Consider the following 15,889-nt stretch of genomic DNA (forward strand, 5'->3'; position numbering starts at 1 on the left):
ATCTCGTCAGCCGCTTAATTATAGAGCGACCGTGGATGTGACGCAGGCGCTGCGAGTGGAAATAGCTTCCGCGAGTAGTGAACGACGCGCGTCGTTCGAGACAGTGGGTGGGGATATGTATTAGGCTTGACAATCCGGCGGATATTCGATTGCCGCTCTCGTAAGCGCTGCAGATGACGATTTTCATTGCAATTTGCCATCGCATCCTTAACGCCTTTCTCGTATGTGTTGCCTTGTTTGGGTTTGCAGTCCCATTTAGTGCAGCGGTACCAAGCTATGCGCAGCGACCGTGCGGCTCGCTCAGTGCGCTTTTCGAGTATCCGGTGGGTTTTCGCGTCCGGTGTAATAAAAAGCAATAACAATAGAGTGCATGGAATCACTGCAGAACACCAGTGCCAAAGCACCGACCTCCGATCGGAGCGGCAAGCCGGCGAGAAAAGCGGGCATTTGCGGAAGCGGCCACCACAAACTCGTGAGGTGTTTGGATGTTGTCTATTTACAAAATACCCAGGTAATGTCGATTGCGCGAGGTCCTCCGCTGGCTGCTCGGTTGCGTTTGGCACATTTTAAAATTGATTTTAAATATATTCTAGGCTGTATTTGCCGCTGATATTTTGCAGATGATGTATGTGTGTTCCAAGAAATATAACTCCTAAGTTATCTCGCCTTCAAAATTATGTGCCATTACCCTTTTGAAGGTATTAGGCTAGCCAGACATAGATAATGTTTTTGATGAGCGAAAAAACAGCGCGAAGAACGGGACAAGGAAGGACAAACGGACGAAGCGCTGACTAACAACCAAATGCTTTATTTCCGCGCACGGCTATAAAGGCATCGAAGAAAAGGGGGGGGGGGCGACACAAACACACACAAGCTTGAAGATTACTAGGCGAGGGGTTCAGATAGATAACTTATTTCTTTTGATAGTAAGGCCAATGATGGGGCACTCACGCACGTATCACCGAGCTTCTGAATTCTGTGCGCTTCGCTAATCTCACGAGTTCGTTGGTCCCTGTACTTTTTTATTATTTCGCACTTTTCAAATAAGGGCTTGCACCCGCATTGTCGACAATGGTCAGAAAGATGACTGGTGGGAACGCCTTTTAACGTGTTCGCATGTTCGCGCAGGCGGTCATTAATGCATCTGCCTGTTTGGCCTACATAGCATCGACCACACGGAGAAAAAGGGATTTCGTACACAACGTTGACACAGCATTTGACAAACTTTCGGGCGTGATTCTTCGTACACGATGGCTTTTTGTTGCCTTCGGCATTTACCCGCTTACAAAGACCAGATAATTTGTTCGGAGCTGAAAAAACCACCTTCACACCCGCTTTTTTCGCTACTCTTTTTACATTGTGTGATACTCGGTGAATGTAGGGTATAACGGCAAGTTTTTCTTTTTCTTTCTTTTCAGGCTGGTCACTATCTATATTGGGCTTCTTTTTTAGGTCACGAACCAGCCGTTCTGCAACACTCATGATGAAGGCATTAGGAAACCCCGCAGCATTAGGAAACCCCCCGTAGGCCAAACAGGCAGATGCATTAATGACCGCCTGCGCGAACATGCGAACACGTTAAAAGGCGTTCCCACCAGTCATCTTTCTGACCATTGTCGACAATGCGGGTGCAAGCCCTTATTTGAAAAGTGCGAAATAATAAAAAAGTACAGGGACCAACGAACTCGTGAGATTAGCGAGGCGCACAGAATTCAGAAGCTCGGTGATACGTGCGTGAGTGCCCCATCATTGGCCTTACTATCAAAAGAAATAAGTTATCTATCTGAACCCCTCGCCTAGTAATCTTCAAGCTTGTGTGTGTTTGTGTCGCCCCCCCCCCCCTTTTCTTCGATGCCTTTATAGCCGTGCGCGGAAATAAAGCATTTGGTTGTTAGTCAGCGCTTCGTCCGTTTGTCCTTCCTTGTCCCGTTCTTCGCGCTGTTTTTTCGCTCATCAAAAAAAATGTACCAACCAGCCCAAATTTCCACCTTGTTGAAGTAGATAATGTTGCGCGTTCAAGATGGTATGACAGCTCTTGGCCGGTTAATAAAACAGAAGACTCCAGATGAACTGTGGCGAGACAGAAATGAGCCGTCAGTAAAAACTGGATTATGTGAAAGTATCGGTCACCGACGTGGGAGAGCGTAGATTGATGAAGCAGAGATGGGGCACGCTTTACTCTGGGCCGCGTCCAGGTTTGTTCGTTTTGATGCAAAGAGGCGAACAAGTCAATTGTAAAAAATCAGGCGGAATGATTTGACGGCCTCTGGAAGGTACCCAAATGTTTAGAGCTGCCGTTTCTGCGAAGCAGAAATTTTCGTTGGTGTGTGCAATACAAGCAGTAAATTGGTATTGCACCGTTCACTACTACGAAACATTTCCAATATAGTAATTGAGGTATAGGCTGCATAGAAAACTAACCAACGCGACACAAAAGCGGCTATGACACGACTAGCCGTCATGGCCGTTGTAAAACAGGCGACGAGGTCTTGTTGTGTGTCCCCCATTAGACCAACCGGCCTCTGCGAGACATTACTGTATTGTTTTTCCAGCCCTTACTCCATTCTCCACGAGAACTTTCCGGTGAATTATCGAACTGCAGTTGCCGTCCCCACTACAGGCCTGCACTGTTCCAGTACAGACATTGTGCATGTTTTTCGTCTCAAGCCTTTTAGCCGCCGGCACTGGCGGTAAATATCAGCCAGGAGACCCCACTCGTCCAAGGCAAAATGAATGTGACATGTGATACACACGTTCCAGTGATCACCATCTACATACCCTTTACATAGCCCGCAGCATTTCTATGGACTAGTAGGACCATGGACAGTTCTATGGACTAGTAGTATGGACTGTTTGACTTGACAATAACCGTTGTCACTTTCACGCAAAGCTTAAGAAGGGAGCACGAACTCGTTCACATTTTTTCAACCTTTCTTTAACACAGGTTACACCTTCCCTTAACCTAGCGTTCTGTCTTCTATCCTTTCCATAAGGCATTGTTTTCAGAGAGACAAATTTTACCTGACGCTTTTCTGCGCAAGAAAGCCATCCCTTGCTATAATTTTTACCGCTGTTCGGTTTCTGAGTAGCTTCCAAGTTGTTCCTTCATAAAAGTCTTTCTTCAAAGCAGAGAAGGCCCGACAGAGCGCGACATCATTCCGAATATTGGTAGGTTGGTGCCATAGTGTTATATACTAAAATATACTACAAGGAAATCTGTCGCTGCAGTCGCGGACCGCCGTGGGCGGCACCGTTGCCGCTAGCGACGTCCCTCGCCTACTTGGCTTAGCTAGCCATTTAGCTTCTTTTTTGTCTCGAAGCCAAAATCAACAAAAAAGGGCAACATTTTTTCTTGTTCATCGTACATGAAGCTTCTAAATAATCACTGACAAATTAATCTTTTGGAAGTTCCATTTTACAGTAACAAAACGAATTTCACGATCCTTCTACAGTAATACTGTTGCTTTTTTGCAGCCAGAGCCAACTTTTCAGCCTGTTCATGAGCCATGCCAAGGACAAGTGGAACGTGCCTGCCCGTTACATGACGGAACGCTCGCTGAAGCGCGGTTGCCTTAGGCGGCGGCGCAAGATTTTTCTCTAGTATATATTAGTATGAAACTTTATGGTTGGTGCCAAGAGAATGGCTCATACCCTCTCACGGGGACTCGCCAGGCAATGGGCGCCAACTGAGAGAAAAAAAACTGCACTCGGGATAAAAGAAATACAATGAACGCACTTGAAGTACTCGTTTAGGTAAAAAATATCATTCCGAATGATCCGAATGTCTCGTAGCTACTACTTTTTCTTTCTCATCCCTGACCCAGGAACCCCGCGCTAGCCACGCGCTACCCACATTGTTTGTCTCTTTCTTTCGCTAATCAAAGCGTGGCGCAACCCCTTCGGGGACTTAGCAGTCTTAACAGCCCAGTAACTGAAACAGAAAGACAGGACTGAGTTCAGTGCTGGAGCCACCTGTTTCCTAGCCGTGCAACAGGTGTCCAAACTGCAGAAATATAGCCCCTTTCTGCTGGCTTTCAGCGCATATAGCACTGAATTCGCGTTCATTTTTCGCAGCAAGAAATAAGCACATATGTTTTCTTGAAGCTATGGCAGAATGTTGCTCGCACGTTTGGTGTCGGCGTGCCTACAAGAAGTAGTTCGAAATCAGTAATCAAGATGAAAAAGTGACGCACGAATTCAGGGCAAAACAGTATGATGCATGGGGTTGTTTAAATAAATTTAGAAAAAAAAGAAAATTCGGAACAAGAGCAACGAAAAGCCGATGGATTGACGTGGCACAAAAAATTACCCCATACGTGCGATTTGGAGGAAGCATCGAAACGTACGTAAACAACATTACCCCAAATTTAACGCTGACGAAAAAGAGAAAAAGGAGGTTACATGCAAATTGTGCAATGCTTGCTCGTGGAAAACTACAACGTCCAGTTGCTGGTTGTCACACAGCTACAAAATTGACAGAAAGTAAAGAACAACACCATTCCAGCGCGGACAAAAATCGAAATATCAGAATGTCCAGTTTTATTTCGGGTATGGGAAATTAGTCTTTATCAGATACCACCAAATATTTCATACAATCACAATATTTTCTTTGACGGTATGGAGGGTGCAGGACTACCACCTGCCTTCGAGGAACATCGACACGAATAAATTCATGGCAGTGCCGCCATGCGGCATTCTGAGCGTAGCCTGTATAATTCTAAACGTGCACTGCCGATCCAGTCACTCCGATTGGCCTCGATCGTGGGGTAAGCGTCTTGGTAACGTTCCGCCGGCCTTGTCCTTTTCAGAAGTAAGCAGTGACGTATTAACGTACGCACGGATGTGCCGCGCATGGAAAGTGTGGGACGGAAGTTAAAAGGACAAAAAAACGTTCCCTTGCTTAGCACTACTGGTGACTCTCTTCAAGACCAAACAAATGCGTTCGCAGAACACTTCCAACAAATATACAGGTCTTCCTGCCGTAAAAACATACAAACACGTTCACTCAATGCAAAAAAAAAAACAGAACAGAGGCCAACTCGTGATAACAAATGTTCAAACGAGCGGTACAAAAGTGAATTCTATGCGCAAAAGTGGATGTTTGCACTCGGTGTGTGTAAGAATTCTTCAACAGGTCCAGATAACAACAGTGCCACAATGATCCACTATCTCCACTGAAACACCTTCGGAACCCGCTTTTCTTTATTCCATAGAGTTTCATACTAATATATGCTAGAGGGAAATCAGGCGCCCCTGTCCAGGGGAGCCGCTCTTCAGTGAGCGCTCCGTCGGGTGCCCGGCAGGCACGTTCTACTTGTCCTTGGCATGGCTCGTAAACAGGCTGAAAAGTTGGCTCTGGCTGCAAAAAAGCTACAATATTACTGTAGAAGGTTCATGAAATTTGTTTTGTTATATAAAAGTGAACGTACAAAAAGATTAATTTGTCAGTAATAATTTAGAAGCTACATGTACGATGAACTAGAAGAAAATGTTACCTTTTTCTTTGATTTCGGCTTCGAAACAAACAAGAAGTCATATGGCTAGCTAAGCCAAGTAGGCGAGGAAGGTCGCTAGCGGCAATGGCACCTCCCACAGCGGCCCGCGAGTGCAGCGGCAGATTTCCCTCTAGTATATGTTAGTATGAAACTCTATGCTTTATCCGGCAATAGGTTGCCGAGTCCCTGAAACAGGACTAGAGTGCGCGCCTTCCCGCTCGTATCTCTTCCTCTTCCCCTACCCTGCTCCCCATGCATTGCTGGGTAGCAAACCGGTCTCTGCAGCTGGCTAACCTCCCGGCCTTTCAGTCCATGTTCCTCCCCTTCTCCCTCCCCTTTCTTTATAGCAAAATATGGCTGCAAGACGATTCCCTACTTCCTAGGCCAAAGCGGCTGCAGTAGCTATACTAAAGGAGGGGTAAGATGCCTCATTTCCAAAAAACTACTGCACAATCGCTCTCACCAATTCTCAGCATAAGTTTATAGAAAAAATGATTATTAGAATAGTGCTACACTTCCTTGACTACAATTAGATCCCGGACAGTGCCATGCTGGCTTTCATTCAGGGCGACGCACAACACACCAGCGGATAGCATTCGAGTCGTATTTCAAAGATACCTTGTAAATAAGCCCTTCTGTCCCACCTAGAAAAAGCATACGACAGTACTTTGCAATACACCATCCTGCGTGACATCAAATCTTTTAGTACATCGGGAAACATGCTCAACGCAATATGAACACTTGTCACAACGAAGGTTTTAAGTAGGGATTGGGCGGCACTGCCCGAACTGCCTTCGGACAAACATGGTCTGCCCCATGGCCGAGTGTTCAGCCGTACTGTTTAATTGAAATAAAAATACTCAGAAAGTTGTTACCACGTTTAATATTATGGCACATGTACAGCAATAGAGAAATGAAACACAAAAAAATTCCCTCGCACTTCCCAGAGGGGGAGAGTGTGTAAGTGGGAATGCCCTCCCGCTCTCCCGCCCGAAGTGGAGAGGAGGCGCCCAACACCCGCAGTCACTGAGCGGAGAGAGGAGGAGGAGAGTAGCGCCCGCCGTTACGGCGAGGGTACACGAGCGCCCTCACGCATCGGAATGCGGAGCGCCCGCTACGCGAGCGAGAGCTCTCCCGCCCGAAGTGGAGAGGAGGCGCCCAACACCCGCAGTCACTGAGCGGAGAGAGGAGGAGGAGAGTAGCGCGCGCCCATCTCCCCCCGTTGCTAGGGAAGACGAGGAGCGCGCGCACCCGCAGCTGTTGCTATGCGGACGACGGCGGCGGACGATTCAGGCTCGCTTAAGAAGGGCATTCGCACTTAACACGAAAATATAAACCAGAACACGCAAATAGCACGGTTTCTTTCGGTGCAAGAAAAATTGTCCCCTGGCTTTTACAGTAATAACGACTTAAAATGTGTCTTTCCAAATATACAACTAGCGAGCCATTATTTTATTCCCACTATGCATATTCCTTGGCTTTGCTTGTTCTGGTTTTTTTTTTTTCGTCTTCTCATTTCCTTGGTCCATGACTGTACGTAGATAATGTCAATATATCCTGAATGTCCTCAAACCTCGCAGTCTCCGAAAGGCCGGTACAGTTAGGTATCAACAAACTTAGCAGCTGTACAGAACAAAACGATTTCACATTAAACCTACCCGAAGTCATTGTGTCCTATTTACAAAACAGCGTGTACTACGCCTCGAACCTTACCCAATTCTTAGCGGATTACAAGTAGCCGTTACGAAAAAACATCAAGTTGCTTGGCATTGTCCCTGACAAAAATGGCGTTCATTCCACCCATTAAACAATGAAATTACAATGCAAAAAACTATATATGCAGGGTGTCCCAGCTGTCATGCACCAAGATTAAAAAAAAAACGAGTAATGGCGTAACTTGAAGAAACCCTAGTGCACAATGTTAGCAGTATGTGGAGAAGGGGGCAGTATTTTTTTCCTTTATAAGACTTAACTAATGATTTGTAATTAATTATTTAACTCGAAAAGTATTGTCCTAATCACTAAAGGGTCAATGAGGCACTTGTTGGTACCCACGAGGGGCATCTAACGGCGGTATTTTCAGCGACCAACTTATTGCGCACTCATTTATTCTGACTTATGAAGAAAACCTGCGAAATATGGAAAATACCACGTGACCGCGCCTCCGCGCGCATCGTAAAGCAATGTCCCCACACAGGCTGCCTCTGAGTTAGCCAGAATGAAACTGCAAATGAATGAATGAGTTAGCCAGAATGAATGAAACAGTCATTTGCTGACTGTTCCTTGAGATGTGTTTTAAGAACCCCCCCCCCCCCCCCCAAAAAAAAAAATCATGCAGAGAACTCTTTTTACAGCATTTTATACACATTAAACTTAAACGAACAATGTACAGTCGTCCACAGGGTTAGCTGCAGCATCTTATTCTACTTTAACATTGCATAACCCGCACACTCGTAGGTAAAACAGTGCAAACCGGGGTCGAAGTCTTGAGATGCATCTTAAGTTTAGAGCAGTGCAAAAATTGTGACTGGGGACGACTGTACTACCCGCACACTGCTTGCTATACAGATACCTTTGAGCCTTATTCTCGTGTACCACCTGCACCTCGGGCGCGAACTTTAGCACCAATAATCAGTATTACAAATACTGGCATTTTTACAGTAGAAGTGCGCGTAATCCGGATAAAAGTACACAACATCACTGAAAAGAAAACGCGGCAGTCAATTATTTTTACACAATCTTCGTACATGGTATCGCTACACTAACGGAAACCTCGTTGAAAGGTGTTCCTGGACCGAGCCATCCACGGAATAACAGCAGCATATGCTTTATGTATCATAGCATGTTGAGTGCCTGGGAACTGCACCGTAGGAGTTGAAATCGCTGACACGAATATTGAGCTGGACGCACTGCTCAAGGAACGGGAATTTTCGCAGATCATTTACCAGTACATGAGATCCGTGATTGGAAGAAAAGTCACAGACAGGTACACACTTCACAGACAAACAAAAGAGATCCACAAAAGTATCAATGTTCAGGAATATGCAGGCTTGGAAAAGACAACACACACGGTACATCATGTCTCATTAATAGTACACAACCACCTATGGACACAGAAGAATTCGTTGTTGCGGAATCGCGTACTCAGCTCTGTAACACGTAGCAGCGCGAAGGTAGACGAAGACTAAGAGAGCTTGTCATATGTCTGCTCTTACTCTTCCCCAAAACAGATTTTTCTGCATCAAATTTCTTCTGCACTTTGCTCATCTTTGTGTCGTTCGCCCGTAATTTGCGCTTGCCCGCAGCAAACGCCTTTTTGCATACCTCTCTGCAACCTATAAATATATTATACAGCAAGTAACCTTCCTATTTTTTAATATTAAAGGAAGCGCTTAGGGTAAGCATTTGTCGCTGTCAGCTTCATTGTTAAGACCTCCACGCTATAATTTAGGACCCTTTACTCGAATATAGTACGTTGTTTAGTGGTGTCCTACTCAGGCCATATACCCATATACAATTTAGCCACCACCACGACACCGAAGGAACGCCGAGTGTATTTTTAACCTCTTCGGCCTTGGACAATCTTGCGTCATAAACGCACACATGCATACAGATTCACTGCCCAGAATTTCGCTTACTTCGTCGCAAATAATTGTCCTATAGTGCGGCCACTGCAGGGTGATCATTCATGTGATTCAGCGGCAATGTAACCGGTTTATAGCGCAGTCTTCCAGCTGGTTAGCTTTTTATCTATTTTATTCCACTTTCCACGCTCATGACTATTAGGCGGAAAAAGTGTGTGCTGCTGTTTTGCGCACTTAGTGCTTTTATTGGCGCAGTTGTGCTGAACCTCGAACGTGCGCAGTTTACGGTATACTCATGGCAAAATGCCCCCATCTCAGTCGGCGGTATGACCAGGAGCCAACCGGCGTCCACAGAACGGTCTGTCGAAAATGCATCTACTCAATCAATTGGATTTTTCCAAGGAGAGCATTCGAAAACGCCATTGGTGAACGTGAGTGCCCTTAGGCCATCCCCGTGCTTTGTGGAGGGTACAGTCCCTGGGCTGGAGAATAGGATGTGTGTCTGTTCGCCAGGCTGGCATGGTGTGGACTGTTCTATTCCTGGCGCTGTGTGGAGGACCAGGGCGGCGCAGACAGCGCCGCCCTGGCGCTGTCTGGAGGCCAAGCTAGAGCGGCGGCTTGCGCGCGTCAACACAGCGCGCACCGCCGCTCTAGCCCGGCCGTGGTATAACATACCAAAAATTACGATTAGAAGAAGCGACGTTGAAGAACGTATCAATTCAGTCAACTTGAAGTTCGTCTCGAATTTCAGAAAGCCTACGCAAAAGGTCAGATAAAGCGTCGTTCAAAGCCGCGTACGCTTATCAACGGCCTCGTTTTCAACCACGAGCTCGACCTTCTCGACATCCGCGTTAAGGAGCTTGGAGACGCCGTCGACTACTACGTCATCGTTGAGTCCAACTACACCTACTTCGGCTCACTCAAGGCCCTCCACTTGCGCTCGAACTTGAGCGCCGGATTTCTTTACCGGTACAGACACAAAATCATTCCGCTTGCAATAGGAGTATACAACTACGGCGACGGCAGCCCATGGACACCCGAAAACTACTTCCGTACATCCATCTGGCGTGAAGGTCAGCATCGACTTCCCAGCCTGCGGGACGACGACCTCTTCTGGATAAGCGACGCCGACGAGATACCCGACCGCAACGTTCTACTCTTTCTGAAGCATCACGATGGCTACGGGGAACCGTTGGCCCTTACTCTGCGATGGTTCTTGTACGGATTCTTCTGGGAGAACAGGAAGCCGGTGGACGTGGGAGGAGTGTGCACGGTGGGTTTTATACGCAACGTCTACCGCAATGACTCGCTGCTGCTTCGTGGAATGCGGAAGTTCCGCCACGTGCGGTTGCCAAACACCGGGACCTTTCAGGAGAAGTGGACGTTGATGGGAACGGCACCTCGCTACGCGGGTTGGCACTGTTCGTGGTGTTTCAACGCTCGAGGCATTCAGGTGGGGCTGTCTTCCTGGTTTTCACCTCAGCAGGGTTTGTCTAGCAGCAGCATCGAGCAAGTGGGTAAGCTAGGTCAGTTTAGAAAAGAAGTGGAGAGAGGAAGTCTTTACACAAAGAAGTATTTAAGGTATGCAATTCAAAAATAAACTGGGTCAGAGGGAATCTACATTTTTAATTAAAAAGTTGCTCTTTAAACGTAAATTCCAATCTATAAGAAATTTTGTTCTGGAAACTTCGACTTGCATTTCGAAGTGTTTTATTGGGTTCTTCGCGCTCTTCCGCGGTGGTTGTTCTCATGAGTTTAGCAAGAGCGCCGTTCAACATACTGTTTCAGAATGGTCTCACTAGTTAAGTGTTAAGGGACCCTCCGTAACCTCAAGGGGTAATGGCAGGCAGCGTATAAACCGTTGGACTATTACCCACAAAGTTATGTTTCGTCGTTTACAGGACGCTCTTTTCGGTAGCCTAAAAATCGTGAATGATATGTGACACGTTATTTGGGTATTTAACCCCTATTTTTGGTTTCACGATGTGTGATTTTAGCGTATTCTACGTACCTGTTCTGCTGAGTCCTTTGTAGCCTCTCACAAACCGAATTCCTGTGCTGTCATTCCGATTACTGTGCGCATTCTTCTGCTTGTTTTGTTGGAGAGGCAAAGCGGAGTTAATGCTCTTTCTATTAGACTTTTAATCCTTCACATGCGCAGAGGCGAGCTGCGGTGAGCTTGCCAGTCGTGCTGGAGAGGAGTGTCTACTGATTAATCATCTATTGTTACCCGAATTGATTTTGTGTATCTGCCATCGAAGCTACTCTTTTGTTCCATTTTTCTAGGTATTCTTGGGGATCATCCTTACCTTGTTCCTCTTTAAAGGCCTTCCAATTTGTGATTTTCGCCTAGCGCGCTTAGGTGGGTGGTGATCGAGGCTCAGTGTCATTGTCGGTGTCGTTGTCTATGCGGTGTCGCTGCCTAGTGTTGCTTATAACCTCACCCATTCAATATGTTGCATTCAAATTGAGAAGGTGAGGTCTGGGCTTATGTCTTTTGTCACACCATTTTTCACCGGACTTTGCATGTCGTTCCACTAGGGGAGGCGGGGATGTCGGGCAGTTTTGTGCTACATGAGGTGCGTTGCAATCTCCTTAAACCTGTAATGTGACAGCAACTGATGTAGACGGTCCTGAGTGCTCGGTCATCGGTCGTAAACGCCGAAAGGGCAGCCACCTGTGTTGTATTCATCGGATCCTCCGAGACAACATTATAGTATGTCTGGAGAACTAGGGCCACGAGGTACGCTGGAGTGAGTGGGCGCAAAGACCCAGGTGACATGATTGCACTTATGACGACTGGTTCAGGGAGGAGCAGTCGAGCCCACACAAGGCCCACACGTCTGCAGAGTAAGCACAGGGGAGGGCAACCGGCGGTGAAAATGAACGACTGGCAGTGAAAGGCGTTGACAAGGTAGGGCTCGGTATCAATGAACCACACTTATTTCAGGGAGACCCTATCAATCCGGTTTCCCGAATTCAAAGCTTCCATGACATACAACCCCATCTCTCGCACTCTAATGGCAGTGGGCAGTGGAAAACTGCTGGAGTGTCCCCACAACGCGGAGGTTCTTCACATTCTAAGGTAGCCGCAATAACCCGCTTCTAACGTCTTGCCTGCTGGTATCAAGCAGAAGACACCCCTTTCCCCCAACCTGATAAATTCTGGGTTCTTTCCGGTTCTCGAAAGGAAGCGTCGTTGAAAAAGTCCTTATGTATACGTGGCCCATCTGTTACTAGGCAAGCGATAGCCATACTGAACATTTATCGTTGTATTGAGCGGAAATGTCAATTCAGGGCTTTGAATGGTAACCAGCAATTTCAGCTTGCAGAAGGCAGGTTGTGGTTGCGGGATTGCAAAAGAAAACGTTGGTAAGGATGATCTTTGGCCCAATAAATTTACTCCTTTGGAATAGTAAATATGCCGAAGCTGATTTTTCAAAATGTGGCAGAGAGCATCGAAAAGACAACCGCTCACGGCGGCGTCTTCTCAGCGCAGGTAGATAACTAAAGCTGCATTGACATAAATATACCTAATAGGTTGTGGCCCTGGACTAAGAGCCATGGGTTATAGACATTCTTTGTGATCTACATGATTATTTCGGCGTGCTATTTACTTGAGTAGCAATCAGACGACTAGAAAAGTATACTTTCGTTAATAGCAGTTACAAAGATTATAGGTCAAGCCTCAAAATTCTAGCCAGAGATATCGTTTCATTATTAGCACTTACAAAGATTATTCGGCAAGCCTCACAATTCTAGCCAGAGATATCTTTTAGTTAATAGCGCTTACAAGGATAATTGGGGAAGCCTCACAGTTCTAGCAAGAGAGGAAGTAAAAGAAGTAGATGGAGAATGTGGCTTGTGATAATGGGGCAATACAATCGCACAATTACTTAACCTGTGCCGTCCAAGACAATATGAAGAAGGTGGCGCCGCTCTGAGCGCCATCCCGTGACTGCGCGTTCAATGAGCACGCAACCTTTAACGCGACACTCGTTCTTCCAATTCTATTTGTGTGGCGCTTATTACTACGCCTTAATCGTCCCGATCAGCCGCAACGGTGAAAGGCGGTAGTGAACGGCAATGCGGCGATGAACAGGAACAGGAGGGCAGAAGGCGGAAGACAGAGCCGAACTACTGGCCAACCAAGCGAAAATGGAGGAAAATCGTCCGCCATGAAGTAGAACCCCGAGAGGAGCAGCGGAGATGGCGGAAAGACAGGAGAACCAGGAGGTGCGACAGTGAGAAAACTCAAGCTGCTGAGACGGAGTACGAGGCATCTATTTCAACAGCAACTGCGCAGCAACTGTGATCGTACGACGCTCCCCGAAGAGACGGCATGCGAACAGTACCACAGGAAAATTTAGTTGCTTTGGTGAGGTTGGGTGGTGTCTCCGTGGACGGGTGTGAAGTGCCGAAGACGATACGCGGTAAGGTAGGGCTCGAAGAAGTATATTTACAAGTATTCAGAAGTATTTACAGAAGAAACTGAAGCCCGACACAAAACTAAATGATAGTTGAGTTAACATACGCCACCGCGTACAAAGGGCACAATCGCATGATCCCTGATGGGCCACGTTAAACGAAATGGTGCCAAGCCGCTTTACGGTTGGCTAAGGGAAATGCGTGGGGCTGTCGCGCCCAGAAGGCACCAGGAGAGCGAATCTGCTTGCGACCGCTTACGGCCGCAGCTCCACATCAATTCCGGGACGTTCGGGAGTGCAGGCGCCGCCCTGACAACTTCAACAAAGCCGCCATCCCACAGCAGAGCGCTAACCACTTGAGGCTTTTAGCTCCGCCCTCCCTCCGGCTTTAGCAGTCAGGTGGAAAGGAAAACTTTCTTCCTACGCCGCGAACAAAGGCGATGGCCACAGCCATTACAAATATTTTCGACACGCCAGCGCCCGGGGCAGCTGATGGAAGGGACAGAATATAGCTACACGACTGCAGCGGAACAATAAGGAAGGGAATGGGAAGCATCACCCCGTGGGGCTCATTGGGCTAGCCATCCCTACAACCATGTACAAAGCTATTTAAACATGCCACAACATCAAACCCGACACAAAATGCTGGCGCACACAATACCAGCGTATACGATCGACAATTCATTCACTACATTATGAGGTGTAGTTAGGTCTGCTAGAATTTTTTTTAAACTCTAGAGCACCACGTCGCTTTTTGATGGCATAGAGCCGCAACCCAGACTTGCAGACTGCGAACGTTCCACAATCTGTAGCAAATCAAGGGCATTATTAAATACACATGCATACTTTTTCCAGGAAGAATATACGCCAGGCTACCCACCCTCCAATCTCCTCGTCACAACTCGTTGCACTGTGACAAATATCCGCGCGACGCAGCTCCTACATCCGGGTTATGCCGGGCTCCAGGATGTACTTTTTGCTATTTTCTGAAGCTATAAAGCGAAAACACCCGGAAAGCAGCACAACCACCGTCGGTATAATTCCCGCAGCCATGTCTCCTAATCGGCGAAAGTCAGTGTTGCTGTTCTGCGCATTTAGTGTCTTTCTCGGCACAGCTCCTCTATTCCTTAAATATACGCGGTGTGTGCATTGTACGTGCCAAAATGCCTCTACATTGGACGACGGTGTTGTCCGGGCGAAAGTTGTGTCATCAGAAAATCCACCTATTCAATCAACTGGGTTACTTCAAGGAGAGCATTCGAAAAGGCCATTGGCGAACGTGAGTGCACTTAGGCTAGCCCAGTGCTTTAAGGAGGGTACAGTTCCTGGACTGGAGAATAGGATGTGTGTCTGTTTGCCGGGCTGGCATGGCGTCGAATGCTCCGTCCCTGAAGCTGTGTGGAGGACTCTCGATTTTCAGGAAGCCTACGCAAAAGGTCAGATAAAGCGTCGTTCGAAACCGCGTACGCTCATCAACGGCCTCGTTTTCAACCACGAGCTCGACCTCCTCGACATCCGCGTTAAAGAGCTGGGAGACGCCGTCGACTACTATGTCATCGCTGAGTCCAACTACACCTACTTCGGCTCTCCCAAGGGCCTCCATTTGCGTGCGAACTTGAGCGCCGGATTTCTGCGCGAGTACAGGCATAAGATCATTACGCTTGCACTGGGAGTTTACAACTACGAGAACGGTGACCCATGGGCTCCTGAAAACTACTGTTACACTTCCGTCTGGCGCGAGGGTCAGCACCGACTTCCCAGCCTTCGTGACGATGACCTCTTCTGGTTGAGCGACGCCGACGAGATACCCAACCGCGACGTCCTACTCTTTCTGAAGCATCACGATGGCTACGGTGAGCCTTTGGCCCTTGCTCTGCGATGGTTCTTGTACGGCTTCTTCTGGGAGAAATGGGAGCCGGTGGACGTGGGAGGAGTGTGCACGGTGGCTTATATGCGCCATGTCCTCGGCAATGACTCGCTGAGGCTTCGTCGAATGCGAGCCTATGCTAAGTTGAACTCATGGAACACTGGGACAGTTCAAGGGAAGTGGACGTTGAGGGGAACGGCCCCTCGCTACGCGGGTTGGCACTGCTCCTGGTGTTTCAGCACTCGAGGCATTCAGGTGAGTCTTGTTGACACCTGTCGGTCCTGCGCACGGATTGTCTCCTAATAGCAATTATGAAATCGAAGGTTTCTTCCCCTCACTGGTGGCGACCGTACACTCCAAAAGTACTACATGAAAGCCAACCTTTTCTGACGATGATAATGACCGGGAATGAAGTAAAATGTGGTCTAACCATATTTGTCGTTAGTTAAAAAGGGCATTGATAGTGATGATCCTGGGTGTAATGAAAGACGCTTGAAACATATTTTGGCGTTAGAC

The 15,889-nt window shown here is 47.4% G+C and overlaps 1 protein-coding gene across 3 annotated transcripts in view; it reads left to right on the forward strand.

Moving 5' to 3' along the window:
• The window catches only part of LOC144153616 (beta-1,4-mannosyl-glycoprotein 4-beta-N-acetylglucosaminyltransferase-like), a 98,573-nt gene that overhangs the window by 57,059 nt on the left and 25,625 nt on the right, over positions 1-15,889 (forward strand). The window contains exon 1 of one of the 3 annotated variants that reach the window (XR_013319333.1): positions 9,055-9,510. The exons of 1 other annotated variant lie outside the window; for it this stretch is intronic. Coding sequence is in view for 1 of the 2 variants with exons in the window: in XM_077685266.1 (XP_077541392.1) it covers positions 14,459-15,628 (1,170 nt within the window). In the remaining variant the exon portion in view is untranslated. Of the gene's footprint in view, positions 1-9,054; positions 9,511-10,538; positions 15,629-15,889 lie in introns of those variants that run through there. One more of the 3 variants, XM_077685266.1, reaches the window with a different exon arrangement.

The sequence above is a fragment of the Haemaphysalis longicornis genome, unplaced genomic scaffold, assembly GCF_048455015.1.
Source record: "Haemaphysalis longicornis isolate Haplotype H1 unplaced genomic scaffold, Haemaphysalis longicornis Haplotype H1 scaffold_9, whole genome shotgun sequence".
NCBI classification, from domain to species: Eukaryota; Metazoa; Arthropoda; class Arachnida; order Ixodida; family Ixodidae; genus Haemaphysalis; species Haemaphysalis longicornis.